The 17,055-nt window shown below is 43.9% G+C and overlaps 3 protein-coding genes across 3 annotated transcripts; 1 reads left to right on the top strand and 2 right to left on the bottom strand.

Moving 5' to 3' along the window:
* Positions 1–4,411: 4,411 nt before the first annotated feature.
* On the bottom strand, positions 4,412–6,160 carry LOC111987534 (uncharacterized). The gene is made up of 2 exons (XM_024019253.1): positions 5,354–6,160; positions 4,412–5,173 (listed from the first exon to the last, which is right to left on the bottom strand). Exons 1-2 carry the CDS (start codon positions 6,158–6,160, stop codon positions 4,412–4,414), a joined length of 1,569 nt encoding a protein of 522 aa, XP_023875021.1.
* A 2,220-nt stretch (positions 6,161–8,380) lies between these two features.
* LOC111987532 (uncharacterized) lies at positions 8,381–9,151 on the bottom strand. The gene has a single exon (XM_024019251.1). It carries the CDS (start codon positions 9,149–9,151, stop codon positions 8,381–8,383), a length of 771 nt encoding a protein of 256 aa, XP_023875019.1.
* Positions 9,152–13,576: 4,425 nt separating this feature from the next.
* Positions 13,577–16,751, top strand: LOC112001600 (receptor-like protein kinase FERONIA). The gene has a single exon (XM_024033774.2). The coding sequence runs from the start codon at positions 13,678–13,680 to the stop codon at positions 16,354–16,356; it is 2,679 nt and encodes an 892-aa protein (XP_023889542.1). The 5' UTR covers positions 13,577–13,677; the 3' UTR covers positions 16,357–16,751.
* The last annotated feature ends 304 nt before the right edge of the window (positions 16,752–17,055 follow it).

Genomic DNA, 17,055 nt, shown 5'->3' with positions numbered 1-17,055 from the left:
CTGGGTCAACACCCTGTGTGGGCTTTAGGTTGGCATCACAAAAAAAGGGAATGGGATCAATGGGCCGTAACATTCGCGCCTGGGCTCAAGGCCCCAAATGGGCCTGGTCGTCTCGGGACTGTACAATAGCCCCCTCTTGATTCATGCCTGGCACACGAACAGAATCAAGAAACCCGGTGGGCACATCCGTTAGAGAAGGCTAAGGGGTGGCAGTCAGTGCGGTTTCATAGACCTATTAATGCGCCATCAAAAGACGTGCCGTTTCGGCTCATTGTGCTCAGCTGTCATCATTACCTGACGGTTCGTGAATTGAAGACGTGCATGTGTCAGTTGGCGCCCGTATGAACCCCTCGTTAATGGAGCCTCATTATTGCAGTTGGCACCGTTTCTTTCTTCCTTTGTCCTCTATAAATAGTTCATCCCAACTTATTTCTTCACTTTACAACTCTCCATTCTCAGAATTTTCCCTCTGCCAAGCATTCATCTGCGTACCCACTCGCCTGCCCAGAGCTTTTCCTCCTAACCTAAAGCCCAAAGTAAGTTCCCTACCTCTCACTTTTTCTTCATCATCTTTCTTCGCGCTTCCCTTTTTGGTTTTAGATTCTGGGATGGGGTATGCTTTCCTTTTAAACACTGCAATATCCTTGGCCACGTTTAGGCAGAAATTTGACATTCCTAATGACGTGGAGGTGGCATATTGCCACGAGAGCGAATTCGAACTCCACAGAGGGGGTCAAACTGCCTTTTTCCCTCTAATGGCCGTCCTTGAGGGTGGGGTCAGGTTTCCCGTGGACCCCCTCTTATTAGACACACTTCGGTATTACGGGCTGAGCCCCGACCAACTACCTCCCAATTTTTACCGGGTTGTTAGTTGTGTAAGTAGGTTGAACCATACATTCGGTTTGCAGTTAAACCATCATGACATAAACCATATGTATAGCTTGTACGGTAACAAAAATACAAACTACTATTTAAAGGTTAGGGACATGCGGGTACGACTGATATCATGCCTACCTGACTCAAATAGGAATTCTGCCGGGGAATACATCTGTGTGCGCGGCAACTGGTTTACCGGGGACATTCCCCCTCCTCTTACTCGCCGCAAAGTGGGTTCGTATTAACTTCTAACCTTACTACCCTTATTTGACAACTGTGCTTACTTACCTAAATTTCAATACACCCATATTTATGTTGATTTTTTTTTTTTTATTGCTCATACCGTCGTTTCTCTCCCTTGCAGACGGTAAAGTATTTGTCCCGGATGTCAGAGTAGTCCACGTGAGGGATTTGAACTTTGTGCATCGGTCTGAGATATTCGTTCACTGGGACGGGCAGCTCCGAGCATCCCACCTCATTCTCAGAGTTGAGCCAGTTTATTCCACCTGGCAACCTTATAAGCAAGCATTCCTAGGTAGACAGTCCCCTCCTGTCTTATATTGACATCCGTCACGCGAGCTTCTTACCGCCGAACCTTATCGTAGGAGAAGCTCAGGAGATTGGCCAGTGTTACACTTGCTCGGATGAGTTAGCCCCGATACGATACGAATCGGCGGAACGCTTGTCCCGAAGGCTCCGAGAACTCGCACACGCCTCAGTTGAGGAAGAGGCTCCCGTTCAGGAGGCCCCAGTTCCAGAAGCCCCTGCCCTGCCCGAAGGTCCTGAGATTCCCGAGGATCCCGTACAAGTTACCGAGAAAACCGCTGTTGACCTTACCGATCTCTCCGATACAGAATCCGACCAAAGCGTAGACATGGTGACTAGAAAGACCCTGACTATTGACCGTTTTGTGCCCAACGCCCGCCCGAGCCAGATGCCTCCCCCTCCGCCCCTGCCGCAAGCTGGTCAAACTAGAAAAAGGCCACGTGCAACCGAGCAGGCCTCCGTGGTGCCGAGAGATACTCCTTCCTGGATGCCCCCACAACCGTCCCAAGGCATTGTCACACAGGAGCCGCCGACTCAGACCGGGGCGGTCGTGGCCTCCTCTTCCAGGGTAGCTCGGCCTTGGCAGCCCACATTTCCTTTGGATGACGAACCGCTCCCCGACACTGCCAGTGTGCGGGTTTGGGAGAAAGACGAAGGGGGCTATATTGCCCAAAGCTTAGCGCACGGGCTTCTTCTGCTCGAGGACATCCACACTTACGAGCAGGGGACAGAGGAGTCCATGGGGAGGAGGCTGCAATGGTTCACAATTGCGGTAACCTCTTACTACTTATCATTGCTTTTTGTATGCTGTTATCACTTTTCATTATTGTCGACCTATACACGATTTTGCACTGACATTTGAAATTTTATCAGGCGACCTAGTTGGCCCACGTGGTGGATGGTCGCATGAAGGAACTCTCGAAGGATGCCGACCGGGAGAGGGCGGCCAAAGAGACAGTCACCAAGGTGGCAAAAGAAAAGGCCAAGGCCGTTGAAGCTGCCAAGAAGGCCAGGACGTTGGCGGATAGCAGATGCGCAGAGCTTCTCAAAAGGCTGAACGAGATGGACGTCAAATTGGCTAAGGGAGAAAGTCTAAATACTACCCATGCCGAGGAGCTGGTCGACATGAGAGCGGTGTTGGGAGCAGCGGAGGAGAAATGGTACCAGGAGGGGTTTGTTGATATGGAAAACTCGGTGCAGCCGGTGGTGCGCCAAGCTCAGAAGGTGGGGTTTGAAGCTGGTTGGCTGGCAGCCTTGCAGGCTACGAGGGTTCCTGAGGACTCTCCCCTTAGGGACCCCGGTCAAATACCCTTCCCAGTCCTCGCTCCAGTTGCGTAGAACCCCACAGCGCCTATCGATGCGGGGGACACAACTAGCTTTCGGGAACTAGTGGAACAGATAGACGCCCATATGGAGGCGGATGATGCAGAAGTCACTAGTGTTCCCCACCCAACCGATTAGCAACCAACCGAACGTGCCGCTGAGACGAGAGGAGATTAATCGGGAAGCCCCGCAAGTTCGCTACTGTTTTATTCCGGTTAATGTTTTTGAAAGGTTTTATTCCCCTTTTTTTTTTTTTAACTTCCTATGTCACCGAGCTGTGGTGACTGAACAATTATTACCCTGTTTTGTTTTGTTTTTGGTATGGTCACCCAGTTTTGGTGTCTAGACAACCGTTTTATTCCTTGTATGCTTACATGGTATTTGGTGTTTTTCGCTTGCTGAACTTTTGCTTTAACTAATCTCATAGAGGTTTGCTCTTCATGATGTCTTTCACACTGTTTTTCTCTACTTGCTGCCCCTTTTTTTTAATAATTAATTCCCCGAACGCCGGATAACTTGTATAGCGCCGAATACCGAGAATCTAGACCAAGGATCCTTTGTCTGACGGTGTGCGTGGTACCAGGGGCAAATTCATGTCCTCAGGAACATCAGACTCAGGTTTCCTCTCGCCCGGTGATGGATATCTAACCGGGGACAGGTTTCGGTCCTTAGAAATTTTCGACTAAGGCTTCCTCCTGATCGGTGATTGGTATTGAACCGGGGACAGGTTTCTGTCTTTAGAAATTTTTTGACTAATGTTTCTTCCTACCCGGTGATTGTATCGAACCGGGGACAGGGTTCTGTCCTTTGAAATTTTCAGGCTAAGGTTTCCTCCTGCCCGATGATTGGTATCGAACCAAGGACAGATTTCTGTCCTTAGAAATTTTTCGACTAAGGTTTCCTCTTGCTTGGTGATTGGTATCGAACCGGGGACAGGTTTCTGTCCTTAGAAATTTTCATGCTAAGGTTTCCTCCTGCTCGGTGATTAGTATCGAACCGGGGACAGGGTTCTGTCCTTTGAAATTTTCAGGCTAAGGTTTCCTCCTGCCTAGTGATTGGTATCAAACCGGGGACAGGTTTCTGTCCTTAGAAATTTTTTGAATAAGGTTTCCTCCTGCTCGGTGATTGGTATCGAACCGGGGACAAGGTTCCGTCCTTAGAAATTTTTAGGCTAAGGTTTCCTCCTTCTCGGTGATTGGTATCTAACCGGGGACAGGTTTCTGTCCTTAGAAAATTTTTGACTAAGGTTTCCTCTTGCCCAGTGATTGGTATCGAACCGGGGACAGGTTTCTGTCCTTAGAAAATTTTTGACTAAGGTTTCCTCCTGCCCGGTGATTGGTATCAAACCGGAGACAGGGTTCTGTCCTTAGAAATTTTCAGGCTAAGGTTTCCTCCTACCCGGTGATTGGTATCGAATCGGGGACAAGTTTCTATCCTTAGAAAATTTTTGACTAAGGTTTCCTCCTGCCCGGTGATTGGTATCGAACCGGGGACAGGTTTCTGTCCTTAGAAATTTTTCAAGCTAAGTTTCTGGATGCACGAGAATGATGGTCATAGTGGGATCAACCAATAGAATCAAGCATGCGTGCACAGGTAGTTTTTCTATCGTCATTAAAGATTCGTGGCAAAGGAGTTGTCTTTAACTTTCAATGTGGATTACAACAGATTAGTGGTAAAATTTCTTAAGATTATGTACATTCCACGACCGAGGTAATGGCCTCTCATCCAGGTCCTCTAAGTAATACGCCCCCGCGCCCGCGATTGCAGTAACTCGGTAAGGTCCTTCCCATATGTGGGCCAACTTCCCGGAGTTCGTATCTCGCATGTTCCCCACCGCTTTCCTCAGCACCAAGTCTCCAGCACTGAACCCCCTTGTTTTTACACCTCGATTATAATGCCGAGCAAGCTTTTGCTGATAATCGGCCAATCGTATGGTAGCAGATTCTTGGCACTCTTCTATCCAGTTCAAGCGTCCCATCATCAGCTCATCATTTTGGGAGTGGTTGAAACCTTCCACTCGTGCGCTGCAAAGGTTTATCTCGGTTGGTATCACTGCTTCCACTCCGTACGTTAAGGAAAACGGAGTCTCACTGGTTGATCTTCTCGAAGTTGTTCGATATGCCCACAAAACGCTTGGTAGCTCCTCGACCCATCTACCTTTCGCCCTGTCCAGTCTTTTCTTCAGCCCACTCAGGATCACTTTGTTGGTAGCTTCAGCTTGACCATTGCTCTGTGGGTAGGCTGGCGTTGAATACCTGTTCTTGATGCCGAGGTCACTACAGAAGGCGCGAAAAGCTTTGCTATCAAACTGTAGTCCGTTGTCGAATATTAGCAATTTCAGAACCCCAAACCTCGAGACTATGTTCCTCCACACAAATTTCTTGACGTCCACGTCGCGAATATTGGCCAAAGCCTCCGCTTCCGCCCACTTTGTGAAGTAATCAACGACCACTAATATAAACCTTCAGTTACCCGTTGCTCGGGGAAAAGGGCCGAGGATATCCAGCCCCCATTGCACGAAGGGCCACGGACCGCTTACTAGGTTCAGATGTCCTGCCAGTCAATGGATTAATGGGGCGTGTTTTTGACATTATTCGCACTTTTTTACGTACTCGGCGGCATCCTTCTGCATCTGTGGCCACCAAAATCCTAGAGTCATTGCTCGGTGTGCCAACGAACGCCCCTCCACATGACTGCTACAAACCCCCTCGTGTAACTCAGCAAAAAGCTCGCCCACCTTCTCTGGGTGCAGGCATAAAAGGTACGACCCCCCAAAAGATCTTTGGTACAGCTTGCCATCTGCCGATAACCAGTATCGAGGCGCTATTCGGCGAACCTTGTTGGCCTCTTGCTTGTCGCTCGGGACTCTACCCTCGGAGAGGAAGTCAATGATTTGGTCCATCCAATATGGACCGGGCTTCGTGATAGCAGCAACACCGACCTCGGAGGCGCCCACGCAATCTGTCGCTAAGATATTGGGCTCTACTATTAGCTCCACTTTGATCAGCCGAGGAACCTCTTCCGTTACTGACGACGCTAACGTGGCCAAGGAATCAGCATGCCTGTTCTGCGTCCGGCAAACTTGGGACACCTTCATGGTATTAAACTTGATCATAGCCTCCCTTGCTGACCGCAAGTATGCTTTCATCCGGGGATCCCAAGCCTTGAATGTTCCATGCACTTGGCTCATAACCAACCAAGAATCTGAATGTATGTCTACCTCCCTGGCTCCCATATCCGAGACAATCTTCAATCCGACGAGGAAGGCTTTGTATTCGGCTTCATTGTTAGAGGCTCTAAACCCCAGCCTTATCCCCTCCGGGGTGATAATAACGATCCTGGCTCCAGCCCCTAAGGCGTTTGATGAGCCGTCTACGAATACTTTCCACCGACGAGCCTCCACATGACATACCATTCAACCATCGATCTTGGGAGAAAACTCTGCAACAAAATCTTCAAGGACCTGGCCTTTTACTGAATTCCGTGGCCGGTACCATATATCGAAAGAGCCCAGACGAGTCACCCATTTTGCTATCCGACCCGTGAAGTCTGACCTCCTTAACAACGACTGCAGGGGGTACTCCATCAGGACATATACCGTATGAGCTTGAAAATACTGTGGCAACCTTCTCGTGGCGTGTATCAGGGCCAGCACCAACTTCTCTAGAGGCAGGTACCTTGTCTCGGCATCAACTAAAGTCTTACTGATGTAATATACGGGCCGTTGAACCCCTCGGTCACTGAGTAATACGGCACTGACTGCATGGTCGGAAACCGATAAATACATGAGCAAGTCCTTCCCAGGCTCCAAGGCGGTCAACATAGGCGCCTGCACCGAAAGGCCTTATCACACTCTTCGTCCCATTGAAACCCTTTCCATTTCTTCAGAAGTTGATAGAACGGTCTGCAGCGATCGGCAAATTTTGAGATGAACCGGTTAAGGGTGGCTAGCATCCCTGTCAACACTTGCACCTCCTTCGGATTGCTCGGCAGTGTGAGACGCCTCACGGCCTCTAGCACACTTCTCGGTATTCAGGCGTAACCTATGTTGCCGAAGTACCTCAAACACCCCCCTGAGATCTTCCACATGCCTCATTTCCTGCTTGCTTTTCACCACTATGTCGTCAATATACACTTCAACGGTCTGTCCTATCTTATCTCGGAACATTCTTGTCATCATCCGCTGATAAGTGGCCCCGGCGTTTTTCAACCCAAAAGGCATCACGGTGTAATGATAGTTAGCACTCGGTGATATGAACGCGGTCTTCTCTTGGTCCTCGGGAGCCAACACAATCTGGTGATACCCCTGAAAAGCGTCCAAAAAACTCATCCTCGCGTGCCTGCATGTGACGTCCACTAACTGGTCGATCTTCGGCATGGGAAATGGGTATTTCGGACATGCTCGATTCAAATCTGTGAAATCCACACAGACCCTCCACTTGCCGTTTTTCTTCCTTACTACCACGGTATTTGCCAACCATTCCGGGAAATAGATCTCCCTTATTACCCCAGCCTCCTCCAGCCTTCGGACTTCTGCATTTACCGCTTCAACATGTTCCTTAGCTAACCTTCTCAGCTTCTGCTTCTTGGGAGGGAATGTGGGGTCTACATTAAGTCTATGAATGATGAATTCGGGGTCCACTCCGAGCACGTCATATGGGCTCCAAGTGAACACATCCGCATTTTGTACGAGTAGTAATAATATCTCCACTCTATCCTGATCCTTCATGCTTTCTTCTATCTAAAAGTACTTGTCCTTGTCCAGCAATACTTTTACCTTGACCATACTCTCGGCACATCCGGACCCCTTCCCTTCTGAGCTCTGTAATTGCTATAAATTAATCCCCGGTGACCGGTACTTTTGCTCGGCTTCTTCCCCACGGTCAGTCTGATCTCTCTTCCCACTGACTAGCATGACCAAACATTGTTTGGCCGCCTGTTGGCTCCCTCGTACCACGGTGATACCATGGTCGGTGTGGAACTTGACCCTTACGTGCAGAGTGGACGGGACAGCCCCCATTGCATGGATCCATGGCCTTCCCAGTATTGCCGTGTATGGGGAGAAGAAAGAAACTACTATGAACGTCACCACTACCTCCTTGCCCTCTATATTTACGGGCAAAGAGATCTATCCCTCGGGAACTACCACTTTACCGTCGAACCCAACCAAGGGCGAGGTGTATGTCGAAAGATCCTCGTTCCTCAACTCGAGCCCCTTAAAGAGGTCTGGGTACATAACCTTGGCCCCGCTTCCCTGGTCTATCATTATTCTCTTCACAACGAAGCCGCCTATCCTAGCCGAAACTATCAATGCGTTGTCGTGCGGCTGGATTGTTCCTTCCAAATCCCTATCGTCAAAAGCGATCGGCTCTCGGGTGGTTCTTATCTTTTTTGCGGGAGGTGGCATGCTCGAACTTCCTTCCACTGCCACTACTGTCAACACCTCTTTTCCCCTCACCGTAGTTAGGCCCCTCGAGGCAATGTGGATCACATCAATTACCCCAAAAGGGGGTGGAAGGGGATTCCCTCTCTATGGGGAGCCTTGCCCTGCTCCTGAACTCCCGGCATCCATCACAAACTCCTTTAGGTGCCCAGCCTTAGCCAGCTGCCCGAGATGATCCCTTAACACTCGGCATTACTCAGTGGTATGTCCCCTGTCTTTATGGTAGGTGCAGTATAGGTTCTGATTTCTCTTAGAAGGGTTGCCACCTATCCGGTTTGGCCACCTGAAATATGGCTTGTGTTTGATCTTGTCTACAATTTCGTGCACGGGCTCCTTGAACGTCACGTTCACCTCCCCTACTGGTGCTGCTATTTCTTGAATTCTCAAGTTCCCGTGCTCCCTCGGCTGAAAACTGCTCTGCCGAGGACGATCCGTCACCTGCGCCTTGCCTTTGCTCTGTATTATGTCATCTTCCAGCCGTTTATATTCTTCAATGCGCCTTATTAGCTGCCTCATATCCTCGAGGGGTTTCTTAGTCAACGATTCTCTCAGCCCTGACTCCTTAGGCAATCCCATTCTAAAGGTGCTTGCGGCAATCTTCTCGTTCCCTCCGCCGATCTCGTTGTAGAGTTCCCAGTATCGGCTAGCATAGTTACGAAGGGTTTCCCCTACCCTTATCTTCATAGACAGCAGTGCGTCCATCGGTTGCAATTCCCGGCTGCATGTTACGAATCGGGTTCCGAACTCCTGTATTAGCTCTGCAAAATTGTGGATGGAGCCCTTGCGCAATCCGTTGAACCACCTTAAAGCCGTGGGGCCAAGGCTGGAGGGAAAAACCCTGCACATCAGAGCGTCATTACGGGTATGTAGAGACATTATTTGTATGTAGTGGCTGACGTGCTCCACCGGGTCCGTTTTCCCAGCGTACGAATTGAAAAGTGGGCGCGTAAACTTGTCCGGCATTGGCACCCGTTCAATATCTACTGAGAATGGGGACCGAGCTGCCCTGCGTAGTGCACGGCTCATCGCATCCATGGCTGCATTGTTGGGCCATCTATCCTCCAGAGAATCTGAGCCCCGATCTTCATACATCCACGAACGAGAGCGATTTCTTCGTCGGTGAGATCCCCACAAATGTGAACGCTCTCGGCGCCGATGGGACTCTCTCGAATGTGAACGCTCTCAGCGTCGACGGGACTTTCTCGAATGTGAACGCTCTTGGTGGTTGTAGGGTCCTGATTGATTCGATCCTATTTCGTGTTGTTCTTCCCTGGCGTAGGGCCTTCCCCCTCGGTCGTCTTGATCCCCTCCGTGGCGCTTGTTTCTTGCTTCCAACCCCAGGTCTCATACTAACCTGTGCAGCCGTTCAAGCTCCTCATCCCTCTCGTCAAACTGCCTCTGCCCTGAAGCAGTGGACACTGTTCTCTGTGTTTGATACCACCCTTCTCCGAGGCCGGACCATTCCTCCAATTGCTCGTAAGCCCGGTCTTCACGTCTCTTCTACCTTCGTTCCCGCCAGGTGGATCCCCGGGAAGATCCTGCCGAGCCACTTTCGGCGTTACTTCCAGACATTTTCCTATGCACGGTCTCAACAGAACCACCGCTTAGTGGGAGATTCCCACAGACGGCGCCAATTATGCGCGCCAAATGACGGGCAAATGGACTGGGCCTCACCTGGGCTCACAACTAATTTGAGGAGTGGGTATAGGATATCCCACAAGGGGTGATTCATGGCACAGAGGCCCAATGAGATCACTTTTTTCACTCTATTTGGGTATCTTTTTCTTCTCGCCCTCTCTCTCTCTCTTCCTCTCCTAATTCTCCAACCCCTTTCCACTCTTTCACCTCTCTTATTTATAGTACTCTGATTAGTGGGGTTTTATGGTTGTTCGTGCAATTAGTGCAATGAGAGGTCCAATGCTATCAGTTATAAGTGGCTGATTAGGTGGGAGTGGGGTGTAGCGAAGGTGGCTTTGGAACTTGGTTCCCATTTCAGTGCGTATGGCCGGCAGAAATGCTTAGGGGTATTGCCGGTCACGTTCATGGTGAGGTGCTCGGTAGTTTATTTAGTATATGATGTCCAGTAATAGTTAAATCCCGGGTCAACACCCTGTGTGGGCTTTAGGTTGGCATCACAGAAAAAGGGAATGGGATCAATGGGCCATAACATTCGCGCCTGGGCTCAAGGCCCCAAATGGGCCTGGTCGTCTCGGGACCGTACAATTACCATTACAACTTTCTACGCATTACTACTATTTAAAACTCAAAATACATGAATAAAATTTTTGGCATGTTAAAATTTAGTGGGAGTATTTTAGACATTACATAATGAAATATTTTAAGGATCATAAGCTTTCATTAGGGTTTAATTGAGAGAACAGCAACATGACATATTGCTTTTTTCCAAAATATCAAGGGGGAAATTGCTTGATTTTAAAGTTTAAGGAGGAATTGTGAATTATCCAAAACATAAAGGATGTAAAGTGTTTTAATCCTAAGTTTTTGTTTTTGTTGTTTTTTGTGTGTTTGTGTGAGTGTATGTGAAACTATGTGCTTTTACATAAAATGGTGCATAAAGAAACAAAATACAAAAAATCAACCTAAGAAACTATACGTGAAATAGTGAATTTTGGTTAAACAAAAATTGACTAATAAAAAAAATTTCTAGAAACACAAAGAATGACACAAAATTTTCATAATGCCTTTATAACTTTGTTATATTTTACTTTCACTTATAAAGAATTGACACCTGAACAATTGTGAAAATATTGTGACGACAACAAAATGTTTTAACATTTTTCACTAGAGAAATACTATGTCCACAATATTATCGTTACAAATCATAAGTAGTAGGTTGTTATGGGTTGTTATTGGTGATCAAAAAAGTAATTTCATTGGTAAGTTTAAATTAGAATAACAATTTATCACCAAAGATTTGTTATGAAAATGTTGTGGATGCAGTACTTTTTTTTCAATAATAAGTCAATAATAGTTAATAATAACTTGTTATTTTTTGAGAATGAGTCAATAATAACTTGTTATTTAAGATTTATTGTGAAAATGTTGTGGGTATAATATTATTTTAATGCTAAAAATTTTTCTTTCTCATCAAACTCACCTTTTTGGCTTATTAAAAAAAAACAGAAGTTGAATAAACTAAAAGTACTATAGCGAGAGCTATTGACTCTTTTTATATAGTTAGTAGATAGAAGTAGAAATTTGAGAGGGCAGGGGACAAGTGTGGGGGAAAAAGGGTGGGGGCAAGAAATAAAAAATCAGTCTATACCTATTCTGTTGCCATTCCTATGTGGAAGGTCAAATATGCCAACTAGGTTTGTATGCAGGGATAGACCCAGGTGGGGGCCCGACCCCCCTGGGTCTAAATTTTTATTTTTTTTTAGTTATTCTATATTTCATTTTTGTAGTTGGGCCTCCCTTCTCTCCAATCAGTCTAGTTATCCTAACTCAAATAACAACTATCCAACTTAAAAACTTAACAAAAACAATAAAAATATTCACAATGGTGCTTGTATTTTAGCAAAAAAACAATTTTACCACCAAAGAACAAAAACAATCATGTGTTATTGGAGAAGCTAAAGTTAAATTTTTTGCAACTATAGCAAACTGGTATAAATACCAGTTGGCTGTAGCAAGTTATTAAAAATAAAATACAATATTTTATTAAGATTATATCTCTTCCTTTAATTAAAAAACTCAAATTCTCTCTCTTCCTTATTATTTTAATAAGTTGTTTATATTATTTTAAATGAAGTAAAAAAAAAAATATTTGATATTAGGTGGATTGTAAAGTGAGGTGATAAAGTAGATAAAATAGCTATTTGAGTTACTAAAAGTTAAAATTTTTAACACCACCACTGTGAATGCTCTAACTTCAAAAAATAAAAATCCTAGCTAGCTTAATATTAAAAAAACATTTTTTTTTTCGATGATTGCATCTTAATGTATTTAAAAACAGCGATTTTGTGTATTTATAAATTTTTAATACTATATGAATGTCTATTTGGAGTTTTCTTTTTTCTTTATACTTTGGCCCCCGCTAACTTAAAATCCTGAGTCCGTCCCTGTTGGTATGTGATTTTTTTTTTCATTATACGTCAAGCATAATATATCTTCATTCTTCAATAATAATAAAAAAAAAGAAAATCTTAATATACCATGTCATAATTGTGAAATAAAAAATTATAAAAAATTGTTGTGACTAGATAGAATTATTATTGCATAAAATATCCATCATATAAAATATCTTCCACAAGACAATTTGCTTGACTCTAAGGACTTCATTATCCAGTGCAATTTCCTTGAGGGCGTGGAACACATGTTAAGTAGTGAGCTGCCGAAGACCAAATTTCTTCTTTGTGTCCGTGTATTCTTTTCTTCGTTTATGATCTTATCTTTGTAGCTTTTTTTGTATTGACCATAAAAGAAACCAAAAACATAAACATTTGGAGTGCATTATCACTTTTCCAATCATTTTGGTTTCTTCCTCAAGACTTTGCAAGTCTTCACTCTTCCCTGCCCCACCCCTCTTATTAAAAAAAAAAAGAAGCTAATTCTTTTTAATAATTTTTTATATTTTCCATGAAAGTTGTATAAAAAAGTTTCTAAAATAGTTTATGCGCAAATGGCCTAAGAGCATCTATTAACCATGAATCCTCTTAATTCCAATTTATTTTGGCGTATTTTGGTCAATTTCAACTTGTATTGGGATTTCATATGTAACGACTGATATGACCTTATTCATTCTCTATATGTGACAGAGAGGAATTTATAGGAAAAAAATTTATAGATTATCAATGGTAGATAAAAAAAGTAATAAGTCTAAATAAGAACTAATAAAACCTTATCTACTCAATTTTTCTAAGGGTTTTTTTTTATTTTTATTTTTATTTTTATTGGGGTTTGTAACTTAGCTCGTGTGTATGGACGAAGCGAGACTTAAAATTTTCATCATAAAAGATGAGTTTTATATTTTATATTTAAGGAAATGAGTGGTCCCCCTTTTTTCTATTGTTTTCTTAATTTCTCTTCTCTCATTCTTTTTTGTTGTATTTGATATTGTATGAAATAATTTATTATTAAAATTTTAATTTATATAATATAAAATTGATAAAATTGTCACATATTTGAATATATTGTATTATAAATATTTATAAAAAAATAAAAATTGTGGTAATGCCTATAGGTAATTTTGTAATATTCTTTTGCAATCAGAACATAATTGACTATTTGGTAAATATCAAGAAAGGAACAGGAGTGAGGACCACACAATAATTTTCCGCCTACGAGACTGTCAGTTATCAGTTATCACATCATTACTCACGCGGAAAGAATAGTCTCGACATCATATTATAAATAAATCAACTTGTCCACTTGAACGATTTATATCAATTATCACATTCTTTTGTAATGACATTTTAATTATTTTCTTTTGAAAATCACTCACACTGGTTCTCCCTGTCTCTTATACAATGGGTAACACGAAACTTTGCACCACCGTCCTACCATGTCTAACTTTCACAACTCTTTACCTCGCTTTCTTGCTGCTCCACTTGTCCAACACATTAGCCATTAACTCTCCGTCTCCTTACAAACCAGTCGATAATATTATCCTTAACTGTGGCTCCTCTGACAATTCGACTGCATTAGATGGTCGGACCTGGACTGGAGATGTCAATTCAAAATTCTTCCCTCAAGAATTATCACAAAATCAAGCATCTCTAGCCACAAACTCAGTTAAGCAATCCTCATCTGCTTGGCAAGTACCCTATACCACTGCCCGTTTGTCTGTCTCCCCATTCACCTACTTATTCCCACTCACTACCTGCCAAAAAATCGTTCGACTATACTTCTACCCAGCTACTTACAGCAATTTCGACCGCTCTAATGCTCTATTCTCTGTCAAAGCTGGAACTTTTACCCTCCTTCGAGACTTCAATGCTTCACTGACAGCAGATGCCGATGATGATCCGGATGATACAATATTTAGAGAGTTCTGTATTGACATCGTGGAAGATTTGAGGCTGAACATAACCTTCACTCCAAGCAATTCCAATTCATTTGCTTTTATCAACGGAGTTGAAATCTTGTCCATGCCTTCTTATCTCTATTACAGTACTCCTTCTGATTATAGCAGCCGGGTCCCTCTAATCGGCGAGGAGTACATGTTCAGCGTTGACAACCGAACTGCTCTGGAGACGATATACAGAATAAATGTTGGAGGGAGCTACATCTCACCCACTGAAGACACTGGAATGTTCCGGAGCTGGAGTCCGGACGAAAAGTACTTGACAGAAGATTTAACATCTGTTCTACCTGCTAACACAACTATTGAACTTATGTTCACCGACATACCTCCGTACACTGCACCGGAAGCTGTCTATCGAACTGCCCGGACTATGGGGAGGTACAAAGCTGTCAATAAGAAGTACAACCTAACTTGGGAATTTCCCGTAGATTCTGGGTTTTATTACCTTGTTAGGCTGCACTTCTGCGAGTTTCAACCAGAAATTACTTTTACTCACAACCGAGTGTTTCTTATTTTCATAGCAAATCAAACTGCGGAGACTGCAGCCAATGTGTGGAAGTGGGCTGATGGCAGTACAGGTGTTCCTGTATACAGGGACTACGTTGTGTCAACATTTGGCAAAGAAAGCAAGAAGAAAATGAACCTTTCTATCGCCCTACAAGCGAACCCCGATGACTATGTCACTAATTTCAATGATGCAATCTTGAACGGTATCGAAATCTTCAAAGTAAGCGACTTCAGTGGCAATCTTGCGGGACCCAACCCCAAACCAGTTCCGACCCCTCCAAAGTCTGTGCCACCGATACAATCAACAGAGTCGAAGAAGAATACTAGAACAACTATAATTGCCGTTGGTGGTGGAGTTTCTGGCTTTACTATACTCCTGATTCTCGTAGTCTTGATTTTCCAACTAGCCGAAAGAGTCAAGAATTCCGACAACTCAACAAAGGTAAGCGGGTCAACTCTACCGTGTAGTTTGTCTCGCTACTTCTCACTCGCTGAGATTATAGCAGCTACCAAAAATTTTGACAAAGTATTCATTATTGGTGCTGGAGGGTTCGGTGATGTGTACAAAGGATACATTAATGGTAGTGCGGCTACCCCAGTTGCGATCAAACGATTAAAATCCAATTCTCAACAAGGAGCTCAGGAGTTCAAAACAGAGATTGCGATGTTGTCTCGACTCCGCCACCGCCATCTTGTTTCTTTGATTGGATATTGTGAGGATGGAAACGAGATGATACTCGTGTATGATTACATGGCTCATGGGACCCTTCGTGACCATCTCTATAACACCAAGAATCAGCCACTTTCTTGGAAGCAACGACTCCAAATCTGTATTGGTGCAGCACATGGGTTGAACTACCTTCATACAGGTGCAACATATACAATCATTCATCGTGATATGAAGAGTACAAATATCTTATTAGATGAGCAATGGTCGGCCAAAGTGTCTGATTTTGGATTGTCAAAATTTGGTCCCATTATGTCTAAGTCCCATGTTAGTACAGTGGTTAAGGGTACATTTGGATATTTGGACCCAGAATATTATCGCTTTCAACGACTTACTGAGAAGTCTGATGTGTACTCCTATGGTGTGGTGTTGTGTGAAGTGTTGTGTGGAAAGCCACCAATCATGCCTATGGATGAGGGGGAGCGAATAGGTCTAGCAGCATGGGTCCTGCAGTACTATCACAATGGAAAGCTTGATCAAATTGTTGATCCATCTTTGAAGGGGCAAATTAAACCAAAATGTTTGAAGAAATTTGGCGAGATTGTAGAGAATTGTTTGCTTGACAATGGAACCAAACGACCATCAATGAATGATGTGGTTGGGGGGCTTGAGCTAGCAATGGAGTTGCAAGAGAGTGCAAAAAAAGATGTCAAGCTTGATTTGGCAGAAGAAATTGACATAAATGATGATGATAAGCACACTTTGATCTCTATGTCAGATGTCAATGAAAGTGATGACATGATTTTTTGTAGCAGTGGAAAACTATCAAGTACTAATAGCAATAGTCAAGTGACTATAGTAAGCCGAGGAAGTTTTGCTAGTAAGGATTCAGATGGATTGATGTCCCCCAGGGAAGTATTGTCTGAGAATATGGATCCTAAAGGTTGATAAACAAAGGAAAAAAAAAAAAAAGTTGCTAGTTGAATTTTTAATATGGCTGTTCGTAACTGCCAAAGTCCTTACTTAATTTCCTCCTTGAATTATGAAACTTTGAATATGTGGAACATTCCCTAATTTGCTATTGAGCCTTAGTCTTTTAAGTTAAAATGATAAGCACTCTGAACAAAATACTCTCCCGATTTTTTGTAGCAATCTAAATATGACGCATGCCCCACCTTTTTGTGGCAATGCCTCTACGGGGATTCCATGGGTTTTGCATCATCCCGTGAAGTGATCTGCAAATAAGTTTTTCCCAGTCTTTTGTAATGTTTAGTTGCTGTTTATGTTTTGGGTGTAGTGGAAGACTTGTTCTGTTTTTGTGCTGTTGTAATAGTTTCTGTTTAGTCCAGTGTTGTCTTCAGGGTCTTGCTACTCTAGTTTAGTTTGTTTGAACACTGTTTTTCTGTGTCTGTACGTTTCCTTTCATTAATAAAATTCCCCTGTTATGTGAAAAAAAAAATATCTGGAACATCAAACTGTGATAGTGGTATTTGCGCATGATATAAAAGCTCCAATCAGTATCCCTATCAATTAGATCGTAGCCACCTTCATATTTGGATTAATCACTTAATAGGAAAAATAATCTTGTAACAACTGATAAGAAGCACAATGGAGCCAAGGATCTTGAATTCTTGATAATCTCGAACA

This window comes from Quercus suber, unplaced genomic scaffold (genome assembly GCF_002906115.3).
Source record: "Quercus suber isolate HL8 unplaced genomic scaffold, Cork oak 2.0 scaffold_339, whole genome shotgun sequence".
Classification (NCBI taxonomy): domain Eukaryota; kingdom Viridiplantae; phylum Streptophyta; class Magnoliopsida; order Fagales; family Fagaceae; genus Quercus; species Quercus suber.
This window is presented reverse-complemented; position numbering and strand designations above follow the sequence as displayed.

Coding starts and splice junctions, on each gene's coding strand:
- LOC111987534 (XM_024019253.1), bottom strand. CDS start 6,160: ATGGTATGTCATGTGGAGGCTCGTCGGTGGAAAGTATTCGTAGACGGC. Junction 5,174..5,353: donor AGAAGGATGCCGCCGAGTAC/GTAAAAAAGTGC, acceptor TACTTCACAAAG/TGGGCGGAAGCGGAGGCTTT.
- LOC112001600 (XM_024033774.2), top strand. CDS start 13,678: ATGGGTAACACGAAACTTTGCACCACCGTCCTACCATGTCTAACTTTC.
- LOC111987532 (XM_024019251.1), bottom strand. CDS start 9,151: ATGCCGGACAAGTTTACGCGCCCACTTTTCAATTCGTACGCTGGGAAA.